Raw genomic sequence first — 25,416 nt, 5'->3', positions numbered from 1 at the left:
TTCAATGTTGTTACCTCTAACGTTCATTCAGTGTATCCAATTTTGTTTCTATTTCTGCAGAATAGCATTAGTAACTCAAATTGTGACCCATCCTTAGGCATATTCATTTAATAATATATACTGCATACACATGTAGGTTTGGGGGAAAATTAAATCACCATGTTGACCCCTGATCTAAACATTTAAAAAGACAAACTGAACCTCTCATGGGCTTTTATGCTTTTAACTTACCCAAACAAACCCAAAGATAGGGTTTCTTTCCTTCCACCTTCCACCTATTTGTGTTTCTGATTTATGGATGAAACTAACAAATTCATCTCTGGCCTCTTGGACACTCCTAAACATCTAACATGAACTTTGATGTTGTCCTTCATTCCCAGTCCTATTCTGAAAATTCCAAGACATGGGACTCGGACTCAAAGGACCAATTTGTTCCAGAGTTTGACAACCCCCAAATTTCCATAATATGTTACACAGAGTGACACATTCATTTTAAGCAATCGGGCGATGGATAAAAAATAACATACTTCGAGTTGGTGCTATAATGCCTGTAAAGCATGTGTGGGCGTTGTGTCCTTGAGCTCGCTGAGTGAGCATGTCCACTTTAACCGCCTAAAGAGGGAAAAAACAACCGAGATGTGCCTGGGTGCGTACTCACGGCACAGCACAACATCCCATTGAGAGATGGATGATGGGGATTTAGAGGGCTGACAATAGAGAGGTGCATGACGCAGTAAAGTGCCGGGAGGAGACGGACTGGACAGCGAGGGGCATATGGAGGAGGAGGAAGAGGAGGAGGAAGAGGGAGCGTGGGTGGACTGTGTGGGAAGCTCCGTGCAGCATAATAAGCTTTCAGGGTGTTTTCTGGCTCTTTCTTTTATCTCGAGCCCATATCCTCTATGTCTTATCTATCCCGGCTCCATAGTCATTACCTCGGTGCGACCCATTTAACAACGCTATTGCATCGCATTGAAGATCACGGTGAAAGGGAAAAAATGTTGGGCTGGAAAACTACTCGGGCTGGGGGTTATTCATGAAGGATTCACTTTTGGTCCCTCTCAATTCTCATGATAGACAGAGCCCAGCCTGCTCAGGAAGTTCCTAATATGGTCAAAGGGGGAGGAGTCATGCCGTGATGAAAGCAGCGACTCACAGTAGAGAGAGGCGCTTCCATTCTTCCTTTTTGGGAAACCCCAGGATGATGATGCGAGATGAAGCATTTTGTATTCCACTCACGGATGGTGCGGCTTGTAATAAAGGACAGACAATTCAGTCATCTACTGTTACAGTTTATCTTATGCAAGGCCAAGCGTCCAACAGAATCACCCGGAGAAAGTGATTCCAGTGTACAATGTGTCAAATCAATACAGTGTACAAACATATCTATATGTTTTATGTCAATGAACTACTATGTTTTTAGTATATTGGGACAAGATCTACTTTTCAAGTCTTGTCATATTGTAGCCGTAACTCATGACTTTGCATTATGCCATCTGTTGCTGATATGTTACTGTATAGGTTATTGTGCCTGTAAGCAAGAAATACCAGTTATACACAGTATATGTTATAAATAAATAGACCAGAAATAGACATGGGTGCACAAGTCAAGAGACCAAGGGCTAAATCTGGACTAATAACCTTCATTAGGTTGAGAGAAAACTCAATTATTGCATTAGTCTGGCCAAAACAAGACTAACATGTTCCTAGATGTAAACATCTTTCAGCACAGATGGAAAGACACTGTTTCAAATGTTGCTTTGATGGCTAAACAAATATCCAATCCTCAACATTTAATTCCACCTCATCATTAGTAACTTTTCAGCATCGGAGCATAGGAGCCCTTTTTGAGTAAAGGCTGGCCTGTTGGTCAATTATTACTTCCCACTTAGCAGCAGCTTTTGGCATCACACGAGGAAAACACAAAAAGGTGAAAACTAGAAAGCGGCGTCTGAGGAACCCGGTGGTGAGTCATCTGCCGTCTCTCCGTCCACGGCTGCTGCGTTTGTGATGGGGAGGTGAGGAGCGGGGGTGTAGTGGGGTGGGTGCAGGCGGATGAAGGGATGCGTGGGAGGAAAGAGGAGAAGAAGAAAGGGGAGAAGGAGGATGAAGAAGAAAGGCGGGGGTTCCCCTTAAGAAAAACACACAGCGTCTCCACTGGGGCTGACAGCGCAGGGGGAGGGGGGCTGCGGAGCTTAGCTCATTGATATGGGAGCTGTAGCATCTGTGAAGGTAGGTGGGAAAGTAAAAGCCTGAATTGTGGTCATCGCTATTGAAACCTGTATTAAGGGGTATTTCCTCTATCTATACACCCCTGCCACATTGTAACCTGCCTATCTCTATAATAAACACAATGTGTCCTTTACTCATTGCCAGTTTTCAAATTTTCATTAAATAGATCAAAGAAGTAGCTCTTCTGTTGCACCAGCCTCTTCACCATTCATGCACAACCCATTCACATAAGCACTTTTAAAAGAAGCAAGTCAGTCTGAAAATTGCTTTTATTTAAAATAATAGTCAAAATGTTGAAGTGAGACAGCTCAAGATGTCTCATGAATGATCCCCGCAACAGCTGTTTGCCCCATAACTTGAAAAGACATCTGCAAAATGTAAATAAGCATGCAGTTCTCATTAAAAATGTATAAGGCTCTCGCTGTTGTCTATATAGGTCAGAGACTGGAGATGCAGCGGAATACGAGGAGGGGATTCTGCAGGTTTGCTCTCCTCTCTATAGCAGGTGACGTAGATGGACTCACAAAAGGAAACCCCAATGCCAGGTCTGGATTGGCTGTTGGGTGTGGGAGCCATGTGTCGGGGATGGGCTGGGCTGATGTAATGAAGACTGCAAGAGGGAGCTAATGCAAAGCACATAAATGCAGTGTTCAGACAACTTTTAATCATTTCCGTTATGTTGAAATTTGAAACCAAACTTTTATACATTTTAATATGTAAAAACAACAACAACACAAGCATAGGTCCTGCTTTTGTAGCTCTTTGAGTGATTAATGAAAGATGGTCCGGAGAAGTCCTGGTTTAATCCTGTTTGAACCTGATAGTCCTGGTCTAATCAATTTGGTCTTGGTTTGAGGAACTATATCAACTCTTAGTTATACTTTTTGAACCCAGCAGTCCATCAACGTCAAACTGCTCTGATTCAGTTTAAACAGTGGCTGGTGCTGGCTGTGCTGTGAAAACTGTGCTTTTTGGAGTGAATGAATTGCACGAGATGATACAGCTGGAGGCATCACTATTTTGCTTTTTATCCAAATCCACAGACAATAGAAGGATATTGAACAAGTAATTTGTGATAATATGAAGCCTGCAGCTGCTGAGAGGGTTAGACTGGGGTATGGGGATAACCACAGGGTTAGTCATTAGAGATATTTCCAGGAGGAGTGTGTATTAATATGTGCCAGTTTGCGAGATATCTAATTTATAAACCAACGGTGTACTGGGCTGGACATCATGCCAGTGTAGAGTGGCTTTCATGTTGGAGAAGAAAGACTTACTTTACCTATGGGAAAGGAGGCAAATAACTCAGGTTTTTAGGTATCTGAGCGCTGACTGTGTGTGGAACAAAGTTGTTTTGAGTTTTATAACCATGGCAGCTTTCCGTGTAGTTGAACTTTTGTTTTTTATTCATGTTAATGTTTACCATTTTGTGCTTCTCTGTCTCTTATTCTGTACCTGTTTAAAGATCCAGTTTACACCACACCTGCTCTCAGCACTGCTGCTGCTCTCAGTCGTCATCACACCTTTTGTAATGTCTCACATGTGACTCAGTATTCATATTAATATGCATGACAGCTCTGTATTGGCAGTTGCTATTTTTTGCAGTTTTTATCCTTGTGGTTTGTGCTGTGAGTTATCTTTTTGAAATTGTTGTCACATTGGGCGACGGTGGTGAAAGCGTTTGTCTTTGGATTGAAGGTCGATCTAGCTCGTACCGTTTCATGATGCTTCACGACATGTCCTTCATCCACACCGCATTGCTGTGTGTGAATGTAATGGTGCAGATTGCCTGTCAGACTACTCACTACAACCTAATACATCCATGACTTCAACCTAAGATTCAGTATTTAAAAGGCACACAACCATGACTTCCTTAAGTGACTTCCGTAAATCAATAATACAATTCACTCATGTTGGTTACCTTCATTCATTTATTCACACATTTCAAAACAATCCTAAAATAACACTTTTTCATGATTTTGGTCCCTCTAGACTTAACATGTTTGGAAAGCAAAAGTATATCTTTTTTTTTTCTCATTTCTTTTGATAATGAAGCAATCTAACAAGCAAAGTATAACCTCACAAAATCCTATCATTTACAGCATGACTCCAAAAATACAAATTCTCTTTATAGTCATACTAATATCAGCTTGTGTTTCGAGGAAAATGAGAAATAACTTTGACATTTGTAGAGTAGAAAATATGAAAATATTTACTAAAAGGTGAACTCTCATGCAAACCTATCCACAGTATCACTGCACTTGACAGGCTACTGGTAACAACACAAATTACAACGTTTTGTGCTCTGTCTAAGTCTAGCAGGGACAGTCATTTAGTGTATCCATATTTTAGCTGTGTACAACTTAAAACATTGGTGCTTCCTTTCATAATTTATTTAAATATCAGTGTATGCATTTTAAGTGTTTGCGGCGTTACTGGCAAGTGTCACATGATCGCTGAGGGAGCATAATAAGGCATAACACCTCTAGCTCTAAAGGAGCAGCCATACAAATGAAAAGTGGTGTGAAATACTTGCTTCCCTCACAACAGTCCGAGGAGAATTACCTCTTTGTATTTCTAGGTGTTCCCTAATTAGTGCTGTCGTCTCTATGCCAGAGTCCACTCGACAACAAGAGCAGACCCTTATGAGGGAAGATCTAATCCTAGGAAACTGAATAGAACAGCAAGCCAGTAGGAAGGCATGGACAATTCCTGCTTTCTTTAGGGCACAGCAAAAATGCCTTCATTAACTTGAAAATGTTGGGAATGTTGGGGGGAAAAATGGATCTCTAAATAGGCAAGTTATTAGTGGCATTTCTTGACAGTGCTCTGACAATGGGCTGTGGTAATAGCTGGCGAGTTTGTCATAATCGGAAGATAAAAAAGTGGGACTTTAGCAACAAAAAAACATGTCCGGTCATGTTTTACAGGCTGTAAGCAAGAAGTGGTGTGCTAGATCCCATAGGGAGGCAGGAGATGAGACAAGAAACAATTTCAGTGGTAAAGAAGATGAAGGCCATGCCTGAGGAAACATGGCGTTTGAAAGAATTGAAAACCAACAATATGTTTATGTCCGACCAGGCAGTAACAATTTTAGTGTAACTGTCCGTTTAAAAGCTATAAACCTATGCGATAATATGTCAAACTCAAGTATGGAGTTGGTTATAAATAAAAGTTATAAATTAAAGTCACATTTACATGTACACAAATAGGTATATCTGGCTTTAGCAGTAAGACCAGTGAGCAAGAAGGACATACAAAAACAAATGAACAACTGTTCAACAAAAATAAAGATTTGACAAATATCACTTAAATACTGATGATAAAATATTGAGAGCAGCCATACATTCAGAAGAATATCTTCTACTTTGAAATAAAATGGTTCCAATGCATATTAGTTGTATCCATTGAATCAAAATGAAAGAAATGAAAGAAAATTATGTCCACCAGGGTTTTGGTGCTCTAAAAACCATCACAACATTTTATTAAATAAATAATAAAAAACACAAAATTCTAATGATGTTTGGATATCAAAGATTCCTTCTATAGCTTTTACCTCAGAAATCCTTGCTGATTCCTCTACTCACTGACAGACTGTGTCCAGAAGTGAAGCTGTCTATTTGCCTATTAGCACCAGGTTTCACAGTGGATAAAAGAACACATTTGACCCTGCATCTACTCACTTTGACTTCGACAGCAGAAACGCAGCTGAAAAACGATACAGGCACACAGAAAAGATAAAGCAGTAAGTATATTTGTGTCTTGTATGATGAGTCTGGTTTTATGTTATAGTATTCCAACCATATACTAACAAATATGAATGCTGACTGTAAAGCATTAATAAAACATTATATTGGGCATTTTGCAACCATTTTCTGGTGTTTTTAGTCCAGCTTTAGTATACAGAGACATCTAAACAGAATGATATTCAGCAGGAGTGACTGGGAGCTGTTGAGCCCTGCTACACTGGGCGGTTGTCTGGAGAGGCGTGTGTCGCTGTTACTGTCACACACTCTGCTGCTGAGTCCTTGGTTCTTCGAAGGCCCATGTACAGCCGGTCATCCAGACTGGCGCTCAGTTTGTCTGTTAGCTCTGCTGTTATGGTTTGAGGGCCATATCTTGTGGCGTCAGGGGGTTGGGGAGAGGAACGCTCGTCCAGGGGCTCGGGCGGTATGGAGGAGTGTTTGTTTTCTTCATGTTCACGGTGGTCACTATCTGTGTGAATGGGAGGAGGAGATGCAGAGGTGATGGGAGATTCCTGATCATTTGATTTATCCTTAGTCGTGGTGATCTTTGGAGTTTCAGGAGCGCTGCCTGTGCTGTTGCTGGCCTCCTCATCGGGGGCGCTGACGATCCGAGGCAGTGTGCTGTGGTAGCTCGTGTCTATTGGGTAATTGACACTTTCACCCCGTCTAAGAGGAGTTCTTTGTCTTTCAAAAGATGAATGAAAATGTCTGACACCAGGATCACTCCACTGCTTGTGGCGTTGCCACTGCTTGCGGAGGTGTATTCTAGATCTGTGTTTTTTGAGTGGTGATTCCTGCAAGTCAAACTGAGGGTCATGGCGGAGGAATTCATGGAAGAGTGCATCTGTTTTTTCGTCTATGCTGTAGTCTCTGCGATGTAAAGATGGAGCGTGGAATGGCTGCGTTGCTTCTCGAGGTGTAAGCATTTGACCGTATGGCAGCCAGCTCATGGAAGAGGCACCTGTTTCTATGGAAACTCCTCCAGTGGCACCCAAAAGCTCATCACCAGGGTCCTCCTCGTACAGATGTGACTCAAAGCTCTCGCCGATGGTGCCGGATCGTCCCGCCCGGGTGAAATGGTGCCTCTTCTCATGAGCTGTTCTGTCCTTGGGGCTGCTGCAACCACTACTAAACAGTCTGAACTCCTCAGGGCCACGACAAGGAGCCTCTATAGAGGCGTAGCCACTGTCCATCTGCAACAATTTACGGTTTGTAGTCTCCCCATCACTGCCTCGCTCTGAATCTGTGCTCCCCTGTTTGTGTTTCCTTACATTTGTCCTCTCTAAACTCTCAGTGTACATCAAAAAATCCTTCTCCTCCGCACCAACCTCTGTCTCGTCTCCTAAGTCCTGGGATGGATTGCTGGGCAGCCCCCCTCTCTCAGCCTCTGTCCGCCCTCCCAATGAGCACACACTGTCTGCATCACTACAGACAGAGTTTCTGTCATTGTTGCTGCTTTGGTCGGAGGCAGCATACTGCTCAAATGTAGCGCGCAGCGTCCAGATGTCTCTGTAAAGTGTCTGAGGGTCCTGGAAACTAACAGTGTCCAAGGAGTCAGGGTTTTCCCTCTTCCCCAGGGACAGTGCTTCATCTTGGGGATCAGGAGATAGGCCAATCACCCCTGGTCCTTCATGGCTGGAGCTTGGTTCCACCATGACCTCCACCTCTACCCTGTAGTATGCACAAATGTATGGACAAAAATGTAATGAGACAAGCTTAGAAGCGACTAAAGACATTAGGGTCAGTTTTGGGAGATGTATTCTCCAGAACCTGTTATGACTGATCACACCGCACAATGGTTTAATGACTAGCAATGGCAGCAGTTCAACTATTGTGATGCCAATGAAAAGGGCAATATGGGGACACCAGAATTAACATAACAGCGTCATGTGTTATTATTGGAAATGGGCTTTCAAGGAGGTACTTGTATACTAGTCTTGAGTCACAGCTCACCGGAAATTGCTTTCATTTCTACCAACAACAAAGTGTAAATACACAGGCAACACAGCTTTCATCTACACTCAATTTCAGTTGAAGGAAATTACTATTTATGTAAGATGTTTTCTGCCATATGCTCAGAAAAAGAGGATTCAAACATCAGTAATAAAAGTGCTTTCTATTCCTAGTGTAATTATGGAGCACGGTTCTCCAGATTATACTTAAAACAACCCTTTAAATAGGCACTGGTTTGCTCTAAGACCTATCGCTCATGATGTTTCTATTACCAGAAGTTGGAATTGAATGTTTTAGGTTCATACATTTTAAAACATCCAATTACTCAGAGAGATGATGCAAACTGGCTTTTAAAAGCTGCATGACTGACATTAAGGTTTTCTTTAGCTTAGGCTCTTTGTGCAAGGCAGCAAAGCAGTGGACAGGATGAATGGCAAGGAAATTAAAGATACCTGCCGAGTGAGGGGGGTGGAGTAGAGAGAGGGGGGAGGAGCCGGGTGCTGGCTTGGCCCGGCCTGTAGGGGGCATCGCGGGTACGGGCGATGTACTGAATAAGGTCTATGTGGTGTGTATCATTGTCATCTTGGTCCATGCTCTCGCTGGCGGCTCTCTGTCGCTGGAACTGCCTCCTCTTTGGGGAACCTACGGGGATGAAAGCATTACATGACAGCAGGAGGAAGTGCCAAAATTAAATTCAAAAGAACGCTTCATCATCTGAAGGAATTTAGTGGGATTTTCTGCTGCTTTTGTGTACATAAGACACAGGCTGATCAGCAGGAGGGGATCCCTGGGGGTTTAAATGACTTGGACCATTGAAAAAAATGCGTCACGGTGCCATCTGCTGTATGTGCAAGTGTGAACGGTACAGTATATCCCACTTTGAGCCACCTCACAGTTGGTGTTTCAGCCTCATGCTTAACAAGAAGAGTCTGTTTACCATCATGAAACTCCCACCATCTAAAGATAAAAACACGAATAAACATTTCAATCTAGGACACAGTTTCAAATGTTAGTCCTTAAATAACAGACTGACATGAGAATGTTTTTTGGTCAATTTAAGAGGCTCAAACTGAGTGAATGGTTGAATTCTTTACAGAGGTCCAGTGGTGGATTAGGTACTGTACTTTGTTTCATTAAATAAATAAAATTGAAATTCAAGCATTTATTTCATGTCAGATAGTGCTCCTTTAAAGTAAAAGCATTAATACCCCTGGTCAAATATTGCTCCAATAAAAGTAAAAGCTGAATGAAGCCACTACTTTAGTAAAAGAACTGAAGTATTTGCTGTAGTAAATACAGTGTTCAAAGTAAAAACTACAAATGTGTTTATAGTGTGATGATGAATAATAACATTATGGCTACAAAAATATCAAGATCACAACAGAATTCACCAAATGTATGGTAACATCACAGGGACAAATCTTCTTCCTTTTGGTGAGTCACTGGCTTTGACAGAATGACTGCTCATCGCCCCCCACTGATCTACAGTGTTCATTATAAGGTTTTTAAATGGAACAAAACACACTTTTTAACTTAGAGCCTTTAAAGAAATTTAGTGGAGTAGAAAGTATGATGTTTATATTTAAATGTAATGGGGTTAAAGTAATAGTTGATACAAAAAAAGTAATAACAAAACTCAACTTATGCACTTATTTACCCCAGTACTGTACTTAAAGAGTGGCTAAATACATTTAATAGGCATTGGCCACCTCTGGTTGAACCCCTCCTCATCCCATCTTTACAATTTGTGTGTTTTAAAGAGAGAGAAAACAAAACAAAAAAACAATTTGAAATAATTGTGTACCTCTGGTGTCCAGACTAGATGCCCTCTGGCTACTATCCAGCTTCCACTTTTTGATCTTCAAGTACGGACTTGCTCCCTCCAGACTGGCATGGCGCCTCAGTTTGGTGAAAAACTGCAGCATGGGCCCCTGGCTCCCTGCCCCACTGATAACAGGAGGAGTGGTCGTCCCCCCATGATGCACCTCTCCGACACTGATGCTGCTTCCTCTGCCGCGGGCTCCTGCTGCCATCATCTCGATCTACAGAGAGGAGAGAACGTGTTGAACTGGTTGATGACGGGTGCGTAATCAGCACTGACAGGAGGTTGAGGCCTTTACGCGACCCCCTCGGGTGATCTGATACACGACTCCTGGGCTGACAGACTGGTCAGAAAATTAGATTAATTCTCCAGTGCATAGCGCATAATGATCTTAAAATACTGAATATTTAGCCCTCTTCCAAAGAAGGATACATGTTTAACAGGCTTGAGTAAATTGATAAAACACAACATGAACTAGGCTATAGAAGTTAATTACATATGTAGGCAAATGTGCTGAAAATGCACGAGCAAGCCAAAGGCAAAATTCCAATTTGATGCCATCATCGTGCATGGTAGATAATAAAGTTTTTCTATTCTATTCTATTCTATTCTATTCTATTCTATTCTATTCTATTCTATTCTATTCTATTCTATTCTATTCTATTCTAAAATAATGAATAATTGCCCAGGATATCCCTAGATGCATCTATGTACTGTTGTAAATAAGTCCACGCTTTATTACAGTAGACGGCTGGACTGTAGCATTAACACAATACTTGGGGTTAACTCACTGAGCTCCGGTTTGCGTCCTTGGGGCTGAGTCCAAAGGTCTTCTCATTGAAGTTGGAGTCCACCACAGAGTTTAGAGCATCTCCAGGAAGAGCACCACTGAGACTCAGACTGGTCAGTGCTGTCTGCGGCAAGGGACAAAGCATTGGCTGTAGGTAGAAAATACAGTGTTAGCATAAAATTCTGGTCATTAACTGAGATTTAGTCTCTTTCACTGCTATGATTTACTCCTCTGCGTTTTTATCTGGCTCAAAGAGTGCAATATTTTAATGTAGTTTTATGTAATGGTTTGATGCCAAATGCCACTCTTGACACAATAGTTTAGCTTTTGGGAACTGAATACCGAACACTTTATACAGACATGAATCCACTGGGGATGGTTAGCTTGTCACTGACGTAGTACTTTCTGATTTTCATTGCACAGCCCCAGACCTCTGATCTAATATAAAATGCTGGGCAGTGCAATGAGCAGCCAGAGATCACTGCCCTCTATGTTTAGCTACATTAGGCTGATGCATGTCTGGCCAGAGTAAATGATGCTCTAATTGGCCGCTGTCAGACTAATGATGCTTCAGGACCAGCGGCGCGGTCGGGTCACCTGGAAGATGGAGAGTGCTGACTTGGCAGGCGTACGCGTCGTCATAGTGATGGTGTTTTCAGCAGAGTCGCACTCATGGATGGTGACGATCTTCAGAGCTGGCGCTGGGATGTTTAGGTTTGTTAACCGCGCATTCTTCAGGTGGTGATAGTCGCCCTCGGTCAGAGTGTACCTGTGTCGGACATTGGTTACTCAACTCGGGCTTAACTTACAACTATAGGCTTCATGTTTGACAGTAGGATAAGAGCGTGACAGCACAACATTGTAAATAGCCCGTAGAGGGTATGCAGCTGATGTCACAGCAGGCAAGAGAAGCCAAATGAGGGTCAAGTTGCACGTTATGACTGTTGTCTAAGCAGAACCCTCCACATCCCGGACGGCGTGCCAACACAAATAATAGCAAATTCTCACAGCTAGCTCAATGTTGGCACTCGCGAGACTTCAATAGCCATGCTGTGACATCACCTGCATACCCTTTATAGTTAAAATTACGTTAATTTGCAGAGAAGAAGTATAGAACTAAGTTACAAGAGCGAGTGACATCCAGTAGTCACAGTGTAGACCCGTCTGCTGTACAGTTCAGTCGTGTGCAAAAAAGGCAAATATGACTCGTAACTACAACTGCTTAAGTCCTGGATTATGCATTTAGCCGCAGAGGAATTCGTCCAACAGCATTTGCATTTGAGGCCCTGGACACTATGGTGGTGAAACTCTCAGTATCATTCAAAATACATTTCATGATTCAAGCATCGTAAAATAAAGGCTAAATATTTGGATCCATTTGATTTGTTGCCCGTTTTGTAAAATCACCGTCTTAAATGAGATAAATGTCCAAAAATGCTTGAAATAAGAGCACTTCTATTGAAACTGAAAAGGTTTGGACAAAAACATGACAACTTCACCAATTCAAGATACATTATCTTAATTAAAGCAACTTGAGGTCATGTATTTCAGACATATAATGTACTATAATGTACTTTTTCCAGTGTACCTGCGCCCCTTCTCCTGAGCTTTCTTGCTGTGGTCGAACAGCGCAGCCTCATTGAAGGAAACGCGTCGACCCGTGGTGCCCGTGGACAGGAAACGCTCGGTCTCCTGGTCATGAGAGCTGGCCATGGACAGGCAGTCTGACTCATCCACCCTGATGGTGATTTCTATGAACAGACCAGAAAGGCAGACAGAGGGACAATGAAATTTCTGAAACTGTAATTTAGTTGTATCCTCTGCATTCAGACCACACACTTCACTTCCTGCTTTCTGTGTTATCTGCTTTACTCACCTACACCCTGGCTGTTTTAAGTGTTTGTCAAACTGGTGTCCAAATGCTGTTTCAAGCATTTCGGACTGGTAAGGTCACATAATGGAGTGAGGTGTGGTGCCAAATTGATGGAGCCTTTTAGCGTGGCGCTTTTATTGGAGACAGAGTGCATTTGCGGCGTCCAAAAATCTCCCAAAGCATTCTGAGTATGGCAGCAGCACCACTTTAGGTAATTGCATTGGGATCACAAAAGTTTAACATAATGCATTGTATGCTTCTGCTGACTTGATAAAACATCTCAGAGCCTCTATTATGGTCATCCTTTCAGTGTCACCTCATCCATTTAATTATGCCCATCTCCCCCCTTTGTCCGGTCTTTGTCTCATACCGTGGGTGGGCTGCGACTCCTCCATGTAGGTGGTGGTTTTCTCCGGGTCGTCGTCGGACCTGAGGCACACAGGGACATTTCGATCAATGACTTGACATGAACTACCCCTGATGTCTGTCTTTCATCTGGTCGAACAGTGTTGTCTGTTAGAACCACTGGGGTGATAGGAGCTTATGACCAGTGTTACTGTTTGACCTTTCTGTTCAGTGACGGATTCACCTGACATCTATACACAACAAAACACAGGTCAACTGCAGACAACTAAAGCAACAGCAAGACTGGCATTCATTGTGGCGTTTGACTAAATGGTTGGTCGATCAATACAGTTCTAAATCATTGCCAGGAACTGGATGACCTTGATAGCTAAGATAGCTATTCACTGATAGCAAGCGATTTGGCAGATTGCTTATTTCCAATGCCCTTTATCAAGTCAGTTTACTACACTCCCCAAAAAAGACAATACAATCAGTGGGTTGGTCCTTCTTAAAGGATCAGGCCAACATTTTTCCATACTGAGATATGTTCTTACCTGAGCTTAGACAAGTTGAAGCGTACCTGTCTGGTCTTTGTACGTGCGCTCAGTCACGCGACAAGACCAAAGATGTTGTTAGCATTTAGCCTCTCCCAGCATATTCCTATGGTGCCAAACGGGGAGTTGTTACACGATGCAAGTCAGACATAAAAACACCTTAGGAGCACTTCGACTTCCACGCAGTAAAGTGAAGATATTACTGCACGGACGTAGAAGTGTATAGCACCCCTTTTTACCCGCTTAGAAAATCAACATGTTTAATTTTGCACGACTGCTCTGCAAAATTAAACGATTGTGTAAACACTCACATAACCGTATTTAAATAGGGAAAATGTGGAAGAGCTTGGTCGCTTCTAACTTCAGCCCCGTTTGGCCCCATAGAGGAGAGGAGGAGAGGCTAAATGCTAACATTATCTTGGGTCTTCTTGCGTGACTGAGCGCACGTGTAAAGACTGGACAGGTTCGCATCAACTCATCTGAGCTCAGGTAAGAACATATCTCAGTATGGAAAAAACAGTGGCCTGTTCCTTTAATGGCACACCAATTATAAGCCTTACCTGAACTGTAGCCCAGAATAAAGACTATAAAAAAAAAAAGTCTGTATTGCCTAAAAATTAAAGATGCAATAAAACTTAACCCACTGCAATTGACTATGAGAGGTATTTTAGCTCACGTGGCTCACTTTTTGCTCAAATAATTGCATTTTGATGGAGATACGACTCTGCTGCTGTTAGAGTAATCACATAGTAAACACAAAGGGAGCTGAATACAAGTACCCGAATCACAGCTTTGCAATATTGGTTATTAGAGTGGCATAACCCCTACTTTTAGTAATTCATGTAAAAAGGCAGATCTTGTGAATATTCTGGTGTTATTATTGCAGCTATATTCAGAGTAGGACAAGAGCATGTGTTGCTAAGGAGTGACTTGTGGGATCGCCCGCTCTTGCCTTTCATTTCCTCTGTGGCTCCCGGTCCCCTGCGCACCGTGGATGCGCCTGGGTTTGTGCACACAGAGCTGTGCCGAGATGCGAGATTAATCATCCCCGATAGCTGCCATGAAATCTCATTAGACTCATCATTTGTACCGGTCTGCCCCGTTCTCTCTGCTGCTCTGCTCAACTCCTCGATACTTTCTATCCGTCTGCATCTAGCCGCTGTATACACGCTGTACGTGGTTATTTGTTTCTGCTGCTGTGGAGTAGGACAGTGCGTCTCGAGTGTGGTCACATTATTGCTCAATGAAGGCAGATAAATCACAAATAAATGAGAGGGAGTATTGAAAGCGCCTGCACCTGTGTTTTCCTAACAGCCCTACAGGGAACATGGCAATCAAACGCCGTCCTGCTTAAACATGCCTCAGTAGATGCCTATATGATTACATAATAATAACAAAGCAGTTATCTCTTATTGTCAAGAGGGCTCATTGTACTTCAGTGATAACTGTCAGCTAATTGAAAAGGGGTTTGGAAGCAAACAAAGGTCAATAACAAAGTGTACACAAATGATTTTTAACTCCAACTAATCTACTCCACACTTTACCTATGACAGGGGTAGGCAAGTTTGCTTGGTGGAGGACACCGTTTTTGGACACAACAAGGCCCGAATCCCACAATTGGAGCACAAAGTAAAGCACCACTTCTCCAAATGCCAACTTTGTATTTAATATTGAGACCTAACAGACAAGTATTTTCTCTCATTTATGCAGTAATATTTCTCAAAATCATTTTGAAGGCCAGAGGTTTTTAGTTGGCCTTCCTTGGTTGAAATGTCCTTGTAGCTCTATCCAAGAATCTAGTCATGCAGATTGTTTTAACTTCATAAGTGGCTCGATGAACTTCTATGGAGAGTTGTCACCTGACCTGGCACAGCAATTGCCTCCATGGTAACAGCGGCGGCAGAAGATGAGAAGGACAGAGGTGACGGTGAGCGTCGCCACCAGAAAGATGGACAAGATCACCAGGAGGAGCACATAACCGTTCCTCTGCTCCTCCGCCTCAACTAGGATCTGGAGAGAGAAGAGTGAAAGAGTATTGTAATCCTATAGAGCTCCAGGTTATGTCCCCCACTGGCAAGCAGACAAACAAAACAGGCTTTTAATTGCAGTATAATCATCTTGTCTATAACTCACCTGATATAGGGTCACACTTGCAACAATAATGGACAAGTAAAGTCTTGCATTCAACACTCGGGTATTTCAACATCAGCATTTCTCACACTGCCGAATGCCACAACAATTGCCTGCCTCTTTGTAATTAGTAATTTACATATTGATTAAGCATTGGTTTTACACTAGAGGGGCCTTCCTGAAATAGCATGGAGAGTGAGCTGACTTGCAACACCTGGAAGATTTTCTAACACATCTTCTATTTAAAAATAAGTCCATTATTTCTTCTTCGTCAAGGTGCATTACACCAGCCTACTAAAAAAATGACCTTTGAAATAGATCTGGCCATCATTAACGCTGGCACACAAGGAGAACATTATAAGCATACAGTATCAGATTTCTTTTTTAAAGGCACTTTTGTTTCTCCCCTGGCCCTGCATTTTTTATTACAAATGTATGGATATTTCTATACAAAACGACAGGTGATTGTAATGATGTCCCAGGTAGACTGTGTGTCACAGCCCATGCACACGTGTTAATGAACCCTCTGGTCTGACGTCAGGTTTTAATTTCACTGCGCGGGGGAAATTAAAGATGAGATTAGAACCCATATTTAATTATTGGAAGTCCAGGTCAGGATGTTCCCTATTAGTCAGTCATTTGGTCAGAGGAGCACATGGAGGGGAGCGCGCGTGGGCCTGGCAGCGCTTGTAAACACACACACACAAACATATACAGGAAGTGGCTAAAAGATGAGCGGTGAAAAAAGTCTTACAGTGGAGTTTTCTGGTAGGATGTTCCAGACGGTAGACTCATTGCTCATGGTCAGGGCCAACTAGTGAGTGCCCCTGAAAGACGATAAAAGCAAAAACATGCTTGAAAGTTAGAGAAAATGAGCAAAACATTCAAAAACAATTTGTTCACTTTCTGGTAGTTCAATTCTACTGTTATATCTTAGATGTCCTTCCTTTCCGGACTCTTTCACATATAATTCTCACATCTTGTTCTCAGAAACATATAATTGACCAGTTTTAGCTGGCAAATTTTTCCTTTTTTTACATACCAAACTTTAGTCATTCAGTCTAACAATAGGAAGGACTAAGCATAAAACCACAATGACGTCCATGCTCAATGAAGCATGAAAATGATTGATGGGATCTTTTCCTTATGATTGGCTTGTGGTACTACAACCCCATTCTTTGCATCATCATCTGTCATGAAACCTCTCAGGACTGTTATGAATCTGGTATGAGAGTCATGTTAGGGTTAGCTCAAATCTGTCAAATATCAGATCCAATTCCTTACCCAATCCTCATGAAGCATGTTGGTTTGGGAGGAAGGTTCATGCTAACAGGTACAGTATATGGCAGCACAGTTATTCTATCATTTCTATGCTAGTCTAAAACAACACACATCGAACATTTGCAAAAGTGTAGCTGTAAAATGTTAATGCTCCTGGACTTGTTTAATGTTTACCCTTAATGCATTATATAAAACAGCTGCATGTTACCCAATAACTACTTCGTCAAGACAGAAAGCTTGATGCATCCAAAACAAGAAACAAACCAAATGATTGTGTTGTCCCAGCTTATGCAGTATGTCCCATAGAAGATGCAAATGTTTTCATCTTTCTGCTGGTAAATCATCATCAACCCATACAAGAGACTTCTTCACTAGGCAGAAGCCACCCACACAAATGCAGTAAAGCTTTTGAGAGAGGAGAGAGAGAAGCAGGCAATGGCTCTGGCTACTGAGTCCCACTACTGCTGCTATGCGTTTGCTCGTACAGATCATAGCCATTAATACGGCTACTGCAGCACCAAATCGCCCACACATACACACACCTCTGTAGATCTACTCACGCAGCAAAAGAGCAACATGGAGAAAACACGCCTCCCTAGTCTGCCACTCACTGGTCGAATCTCAACTTCAGCAACATGTTAGCTTTGGCTGAGATACTACCAATTCCCTGCATCGAGCATCCATAAACACATCCAGCTTGGACCAATAATGCTTTCCTTGCAGCTCCTGTTAAACCACATCCGTCTTTCTTCCAGTGTCTTACCGTGATGGTGGGCAGTTTACATGCAGCTCTGGATGTCTGGCTCAGGCTATAAGAGAGTAAGGGAAAGTCCTCTTCAGCTCCCTTGCTGCATCCTCAGCCCTCTCAGCTGCCAACTGAGCCGGAGCAGCAACTGTATGTCCCCCTTAAGGCTGCCCCACTGGCCTGGAGGCAATGGGACCGGTTTGGTACATATCTGAAACAGCACAGTCAATGGATTACAATTTATTTCAACATGCATAAACAAAACTAAAATTCCTATGAAATGATATTACACGGAGCTCGGGAGGTGTATATTCTGTATCATACTATGAAATTGTTTCAATTTGCACTTTACTTTAAAGACAGATCATTTGTGCTGAACTGTTGATCAAAGGCGGTCGCACGAACAGATGGAAGCTCACGGGGTCCCAGCAGCACTGGCAGAGCCATAGCTTATCCAGTCCTGTTTGACAAACCCTCTCTTGTAGTTTTATGTTGCAAAGATTCAGGTTAAATTATTATTATTGCGCAAAAACGCCGTTCAAAGAGCTGTGATAAACTGTGCTCTGTACGAATTTGGTGCGCTATGAACACTCCCGTGTAGAAAAATGAGCATCGGTCCATTGTGCGTGTAAAGGGACTAAATGATGCGAAGCGCACATTTACAAAAATAAACACAAGCAGACCGTTTTGTATCCAATAAAATAATAATAATAATAATAAAAAATAGACAGATGGTATGTTAACATTTTTCTGCCACTCGCCTTTTCAAGAGCTCGCTCCCCGACAGAGAAAAGGTAGAGCCCATGCTGAAATGGAGATAGCGGCACAACCACAATGAACCCACTCACCTCCTCGGTCTCCGTCCCGGTCCATGTATCGTCAACAACAACACGCGCTCTGGGAACACTTTAATGTGGATTTTTAAGCCTTAAAGTATTTATGAATGAATCCCCACTGTTTAAGACACGCCTCCCACCCCAGTCAGAGACGCGCCACGTGACGCAAGAGTGAGGTAAAGGATAAATGAGAGAGACAAAAAAAAGAAAGAAAATGCTTCCAGAAAGGCACTGTGTGGAGGACTATAATGTAGAACTGGTGACTAAAACAGAAATCACTTTTTGAAAATGTCGTAAGAGCGATGCTGTAATTGGCTTACAGCATTAAGCACAATATGCCTCTTTGTTCTTTATTTGATGGGAGACAAAAGAAACACGTACATCTGGGTAAATATGTAGATGTACAGAAGTTATATAAATCAATGAAGTTACAATTTTATATGACCAGACCATGTTAGAACCAACACTTTGCCCTTGAACAAATAATCGTAATTCCTGGTATTTTGGCGCCATCTGCTGTTTCATTTTTGCATTGCGGTCTGTTTTATGCTTTTAAGGCGAGACACTGCAGGTGAATAGGGGAAAAAATTAAATTTACAGATATCAATTTGAAACTTTTGCTGTCGATCACTGGCATAAATGTGAGAAGAAAATACATTGCAAGTTTTCTGATATTTTATCTTTTCATATAAGAACAAGGTGTTTTATGCCTAAAAATGCCCCAAATTTCACATCTTATCGGCGACGAAATCTGAATAATGGATAGACTTACATTCAAATTTATTGTTTCATTTCGTTGGTAAATGAGCTATCAAGATTTTTTCAGAGGGGATTTTGGATATCTTGTTTAGTTTTAAAATAAGCTGTTTTTAGTGGAAAAATTTGTAAAAAAAATAATTTTCACCTTATTTTTTGACATTCAAAACTCAATAAATGGGGCTAGGGATTAAATAATAAAAAATCCCTCCAAAAAATCTTCCAAATATTGTTCAGTCCAAGGCTAGAAAATGTTAAGTCTTTCGGTCCTACTGACGTGGACATAGTGTCGCCACAATGACAGAGAAATGTGTTTGGAGAAAAAGGCCCTTGAAATTGCATTGTCCCATATAAGTCTATGGGAGAACATTGAATCAGCGCAATATTTGAACATGTTATTGAAGATTAGGTATATTTTCTGTTTCCGGGTGAAAGCTTGTATGTTCAGAGACCAATTTGGCCCAAAACCTGAAAACTGAAAAAAATGACTTTTGCCTGTAGTGTCTCCCCTTAAGAGCCTAATTTAAGTTTGTTTGCATTATAGAATCACAAGCTAGTGAACAATTAATAACAAATATTTAAGGCTCTCCCAGGTTGGTGAAGTCATGAGTCCAAAATATATCACCGGGCACAACATGTGAGACAACACCGTTACATGCCCGAAGTGGCTAAATGGATCTGATTTAATGTGCGCGATTTCTTCATTGAATAGAAGATGGACAACTCCTGTACGACTGAGAGCATCAGATTGAAAGAACACACTACCAGCCAAAGACTAGGCAAGGCAAGGCAAGTTTATTTGTAGAGCACAATTCATACACAAGGCAATTCAAAGTGCTTCACAGTTGCATAAATATAAGAAAACAAATACAATCAATAAAAACATCAACATAGAATTAAACAATTACAGTAAGAGGCAAGAGTGCAGATAAGATTCTTTCAGTTATATGCATTTTTAAGTCTTGTTTAGATTCGCTCTGTCTTGAGAACTATTTTAAGTCTTGTTTGGACTCGCTCTGTCTTGAGCACTATTTCGCTCTGTCTTGAGCACTATTTCGCTCTGTCTTGAGCACTATTTTTAAGTCTTGTTTTGACTCGCTCTGTCTTGAGCTCTATTTTTAAGTCTTGTTTGGACTCGCTCTGTCTTGAGCACTATTTCGCTCTGTCTTGAGCACTATTTTTAAGTCTTGTTTTGACTCGCTCTGTCTTGAGCACTATTTTTCCTGCTCGTTCACACAAAGTTACCTAACCTCTGTTTTTGTCGCTCCTTCTCCTCTGGACATCAACATAAAATTAATCAATTACAGTAAAAGGCAAGAGTGTAGATAAAATACATTCAGTCATATTCAGTCAAGACTACATTTCCCATGATCACTTGCGCCGCCGCAAAGCTTTCTGGGCAGGAAACCAACGTCCTTGTCCTGTTAGGCGCACACCGACTGCCATCACCCAAGGGGAGTTCTGTCATTCACTGACCAGAGACAAAACCACAGTAAAATGCTGGCTGCCCGGTTCCTCCGCCGCTCTGTCCCGGTGCTGAGACAGGTCCGAGCCTACGCAGAGGCCGCCACCGGGGCCCCGCAGATGTCCTTCACGTTTGCCTCCCCGACACAGGTACGAGCTAACAGGCTAGCGGCTAACATACAGCTTGATGTGCAGGGCCTAGCTACTGGCCGGCTCGCTTGTCATATGCAAGAAAAGTGCGGTGTGTTGTGTTAAATGCAAGTGAAAAAAGTGTTTCCGTGCGGAATGATGTTGTAACGTTACTGATCATTCTGTCACGAAGTTCTTAGAACAGCGTATATGACCCTTTAGCCCCAGTGTCATTCACTGCCTTTAGCCACATCTAGCACACATTGTACTTATGAATGCGCCTTGCAAAACTTTGATTAAAACAAGTTTCTGTCTGTGCAAATTGGACCAAATTAAATGGTCCAAAATCTTATTCTCTTTTGCCCTAGGTAAGTTGGTTCGATCTAACCTTTTAAAATACTTCGTATGTTTCCCATTGCCCACATTGCCGTGAGCACTTATGCACTTGAGCAATACCAATTTTTTTTTTTTAATCACATGAGCTCATGTGTTATTTCAAACTCTTATGTTCCTTTTGGTCAAGGTTAGAGATACGTATTGGTATTTTGAGCATGTAAAAGCTACTGTTCTCATACATGATTCCTTGTATAATATTGTGTTTCTATTCTCCAGGTGTTTTTCAATGCAGCTAGTGTGAAACAAGTAGACGTGCCCACCCTGACCGGTGCGTTTGGTATTCTCCCTGCACACGTCCCGACCCTGCAGGTGCTCAGGCCCGGTGTTGTCACAGTCTACAATGACGATGGGTCTGCCGCTAAATACTTTGGTGAGTTTGTGCTGATATTCAGTTAAACCTGGGGTACTTGGCTTTTTATTGTTGGGGAGTAAATTATTTTTTCCAGCTCAGAGTGTGTTGCAAACAGAGCACAACACAGACCTTGTTGCAATTGTCTTCACCTAAGTTTTATTGAGCAATGGATGATAGAAGAAGAATCGAAATTAGTGCCGTTTGTTTTGGTGGCGTTTCCCCTGCTTCACTTTGCCACTGCTTAAAAGCTTTACACGGGGAAGAAACATGTATATAATTTAATAGTTTGAACAATTCAGATACTCAGGGGGGGGGTTGTGGGAGCTAGAAACAAAAAATGTCACTGTTTGAACAGGAAAATGGGGTACCCCAGCTTTAAGCTTTGAGGGTCATTGGAGGGCATTGCATGAACCATACAATAATACTGTTCATTGTTAAAATGTTAAACCAGTGCCTTGTTTGCAGTGAGCAGTGGGTCAGTGACGGTCAACGCAGATTCCTCAGTACAGCTGCTTGCTGAAGAGGCTGTTCCACTTGACCAGTTGGATGTTGCTGTGAGTATAATGAATACTATTCAGAAGAATGCTGCACTTTCCAATCCTTGAACTATCCGGTTTATTTGATCACATACAGTACATGTCAGTCTATCTGTAGAATTACAATGCACACTTTATGTTGTGTATTTGGCTCTTGGGGGATATTTTTTGTTAAGCAGCATTATTCAGACACATATTTAACATTAGTATAAACTATGACTTTTTGGGTTGTTTTTAAAAATCAAGATTGCACATATACATTTTAAAAAGATAAAATATCCAAGCCTTCGAGAGAAGCATTTGAGAGAAGACCGGTGGTGTCGCTTGGGATAATTTCTCTCCATCATGGACAGAGTAAAAAAAAATCTTTTGTGAGCTATTTTTATCCATCATGAATTAATCTCCCAATAATGCATGTTTTTAGGTATTATTTGTGTTGGAAAAATCTGATATTACAGCATAAATGTGTAAACATGATTTCTAAATAATTTAGCAACAAAAATTGTGAAAACTTGTACGTAAAAGTCTCAGACGAGGATGACTTACCTATAGCCATCATCTGCTTGTCAACATTAAGGTTCACTATTAGAAATGCAAATTGTAAATAAGCATCTTTAAGGGAAGATGCTTAAAGTCATTTGTCATTTACCAATGACAAATGACACCATTTGTCATTGGTAAATACACCAATGACAAATGGTGTATTTACCATTTGTCATTCTCAGTTTTTACATATTGAGATATGTTCTTACCTGAGCTTAGACAAGTTGATGCCTTACCTGTCTGGTCTTTGTGCCTGCGCTCAGTCACACAAATGTTGTTAGCATTAAGTCTCTCCCGGCAAAGGTATGGCTCCAAGATGGGGTGACGTTAGAAGCTTCAAAGCTGTTTAAATACAGTTACGTGAAACTTAACACGATCCAAGTATAATTACACAGAATTAAACATGTCGATTTTCTAAACGGATAAAAAGGGGAACTGTATTGTGAGGCATAATAACATCTGGAGTACTTCAATGTCCGCGCAGTAATATTGTCGAAGTACTCCAGGTGTTATTATGCCTCACAGTATAATTCCCCTTTTTATCCGCTTACAAAATTGACATGTTTGATTTTGTGTAACTAGGATCGTGTAATGTTTCACATAACTTAAATAGGAAGCCGTGGAACAGCTTAGTAGCTTCTAACTTAACCCCAGTTTGGAGCTATACCTAAGCTGGGAGAGGCTAAATGCTAACGTCTTTTGTATATTTGTGTGACTGAGTGCACGCATAAAGACTAAATAGTTACGCATCAACTTGTCTAAGCTCAGGTACGAACATTTCCTCAGTATGTAAGAACGGTGTGCTATTCCTTTCCTGTCCTTTGCAGAATTATCAGTCAATGCGCTCTCATCTGTGAGCGTGTGCAGTGTGTGTTGCCCATTACGTCAGTAAAAGGCTGTTTAGTTGCCGTGTGAAATGCAAAGCGAAACCTTGCAGTGTTCCACAGTGAGCCCAGAAGGCCGTGAGGTTGGAGATAAAGCAGTGTTGCGTTTGTACTTGAATTACGGCTTGATTATCAATCCGCAAAATGATGACGGCCTTCAATAGGACCCTTATGGAAACGGGATATTTTGTTTTTTGCAATGATTATTGTTCTACCTAACTTATGGCGAACTTGGTGTGCAACTAATTGTGCTGCCATTGTAATAAAAAACGATTATTTTTTCTCTTTAGTGCAGTTCTGTCCATGAGATCATGGTTTTGGGGTAAAGTAAATTATACATTGAGTGTCTTTTGATATTGTAGTAAACTGTATTACTAATGATTGGTTAGGTCACGGTGACTGCAACCTTTAAATGTATGGCATTGTCTTAAATATATGGGACTAATGGCATATGTGTATTTACCATTTGTCATACGGGGTTTAAATGGCAGTCATTTTTTCCTTGTTCATTTGGAGCATTCCCAGTGGATGATTATTCTCTCATCAATGCTGCACTTGAACCCCGAGTCCATGTTTAAATGTCATCCCTATTATTGCAGCCCTGTGTTGTGTGCACTTGCCGTGGAGGGCTCTGTCATGACCTTGACTAGTGCCAGTGTCACTGTCAAGTTGACTACCAGCTAAATGAGTTATTTTCCCCTTGTCGTGTGAGTCCACAGTGAAAATGCGCACAGTCCCACGCTGTTAATAAGGAGGGAAAGGTCAGTCACTGTTCAGTTATAGCAGATGTGTCAAATCCCCACTGGGAGACCTTTAACTTCCAGCTATGTTTGGCATTTCTCGTTTCTAATCGCTCCTGTGACAAATGGAGCTTTCTGAGGCGGTGGGGATTTTCACTACTTGTCCTTCACCCCACGTTGAGCTGTTTTTTGTTGTCTGGCCGTTTTGACTTTTACATGGTCTTCTTCCAAAGCTTTTTTTCCCGCAAATTCACTAGTGTATGTCAGCTCTCCAAACCCGGGGGACGAGAACCATCTATTTACCACTTAACTACCACATGAAATGGTGTTATTTTACAAATGAAATCCTCTCCTCTTCCAGGCCGCCAAAGCCAACCTCGAGATGGCCCAGTCGGAGATGGCTGGTATCTCTGATGAAGCTGCAAGAGCGGAAGCTCAGATTTCCGTAGAGGCCAATGAGGCCATTGTGAAGGCTCTGGAGTAAAACTGTGGTAAGACCATCATAAATAACCAGCTGATCAAAGTGCACAATCACCTGACTTTTTTGGGCTCATAAGCATAACATTTTTTCCTTATCAAAATTATACCTGGAGTAGGTTTTTATATCACTAAGAGTAATCCTGTTTTCTGAAGCAGTTTCTTCTTCGGAAGTATAATGTATGGATGCCTGTATTTTATTGCGTTGAAGACAAACCTGCAAATGTTCTCCACATTTTCCAAACTCCTTTAATTTTCACTGGACCTGACCATGTCAATCACCTTGTATTTTTTTGTTTTATTTCCTCTACTGCCTGCTGAGGGCACAACTCAATCCACAATCAAACTTTCTTTTCCAAACAGACATTATTTTATGTTATAAAAGGTTAAAAAATAAGGCTGTGGTGCCCTAAAGTGTGTTTCTAAGCCACTATTATACATGATATTCCAATTTTACATATATTCTGCTCTAAAGTGTAGTCATTTTTAATGCATTGTTATTGGGAAAATAATATTATTTAATTTCCTTTAGGTTGCATCTTTTCCATCGATGGGGTTCGAAAATTCCTGTATTTCCAGCTTTGTCCACATTGTATTGTACAGTCATTAAAATAAATAAGTTTATTTGGAATTACCCAGTGTGTGTGTCCATGACTTATGAGTTATAATATTTTTAATTTGGGAGGAAATTTTCCTGGCATGACAGTGAAATATAATAATAATAATGCATTAGTTTTATATATAACACTTTTCTGGCCACTCAAAGATGTCTCAAAGGGCATTGGTGATGTTGCTGTGTATGCAGTTTGAAGCTCTTCCACTTGGAGGCAGTAGA

The 25,416-nt window shown here is 41.5% G+C and overlaps 2 protein-coding genes across 2 annotated transcripts; one reads left to right on the top strand and one right to left on the bottom strand.

Annotated features, from left to right (window-relative positions):
• Positions 1-4,161: 4,161 nt before the first annotated feature.
• On the bottom strand, positions 4,162-18,474 carry cbarpb (CACN subunit beta associated regulatory protein b). Its single transcript, XM_079574676.1, has 11 exons — positions 18,317-18,474; positions 17,487-17,679; positions 16,197-16,269; positions 15,177-15,322; positions 12,784-12,842; positions 12,129-12,291; positions 11,138-11,309; positions 10,542-10,688; positions 9,733-9,970; positions 8,381-8,570; positions 4,162-7,646 (listed from the first exon to the last, which is right to left on the bottom strand). The coding sequence occupies exons 3-11, from the start codon at positions 16,242-16,244 to the stop codon at positions 6,191-6,193; spliced, it is 2,619 nt and encodes an 872-aa protein (XP_079430802.1). The 5' UTR covers positions 16,245-16,269; positions 17,487-17,679; positions 18,317-18,474; the 3' UTR covers positions 4,162-6,190.
• Positions 18,475-20,438: 1,964 nt separating this feature from the next.
• atp5f1d (ATP synthase F1 subunit delta) lies at positions 20,439-25,215 on the top strand. The gene is made up of 5 exons (XM_079575059.1): positions 20,439-20,674; positions 21,266-21,419; positions 21,867-21,955; positions 24,466-24,595; positions 25,114-25,215. Exons 1-4 carry the CDS (start codon positions 20,558-20,560, stop codon positions 24,586-24,588), a joined length of 483 nt encoding a protein of 160 aa, XP_079431185.1. The 5' UTR covers positions 20,439-20,557; the 3' UTR covers positions 24,589-24,595; positions 25,114-25,215.
• Positions 25,216-25,416: the final 201 nt, after the last annotated feature.

This window comes from Gobius niger, assembly GCF_951799975.1.
Source record: "Gobius niger genome assembly, chromosome: 17".
NCBI classification, from domain to species: Eukaryota; Metazoa; Chordata; class Actinopteri; order Gobiiformes; family Gobiidae; genus Gobius; species Gobius niger.
The sequence above is the reverse complement of the archived record's forward strand: the minus strand, read 5'-3'. Positions and strand labels throughout refer to the sequence as shown.

What these genes read in the sequence shown, in the direction of transcription:
- cbarpb (XM_079574676.1), bottom strand. Translation starts at nt 16,244, where the DNA reads ATGAGCAATGAGTCTACCGTCTGGAACATCCTACCAGAAAACTCCACT. An exon ending in GGAGGCAATTGCTGTGCCAG is followed by an intron (nt 12,843 to 15,176) that starts GTCAGGTGACAA and finishes TGTGTGCCTCAG; the next exon opens with GTCCGACGACGACCCGGAGA. An exon ending in GGAGTCGCAGCCCACCCACG is followed by an intron (nt 12,292 to 12,783) that starts GTATGAGACAAA and finishes GTCTGTTCATAG; the next exon opens with AAATCACCATCAGGGTGGAT.
- atp5f1d (XM_079575059.1), top strand. Translation starts at nt 20,558, where the DNA reads ATGCTGGCTGCCCGGTTCCTCCGCCGCTCTGTCCCGGTGCTGAGACAG. An exon ending in CGTTTGCCTCCCCGACACAG is followed by an intron (nt 20,675 to 21,265) that starts GTACGAGCTAAC and finishes TCTATTCTCCAG; the next exon opens with GTGTTTTTCAATGCAGCTAG. An exon ending in TTGACCAGTTGGATGTTGCT is followed by an intron (nt 21,956 to 24,465) that starts GTGAGTATAATG and finishes CTCCTCTTCCAG; the next exon opens with GCCGCCAAAGCCAACCTCGA.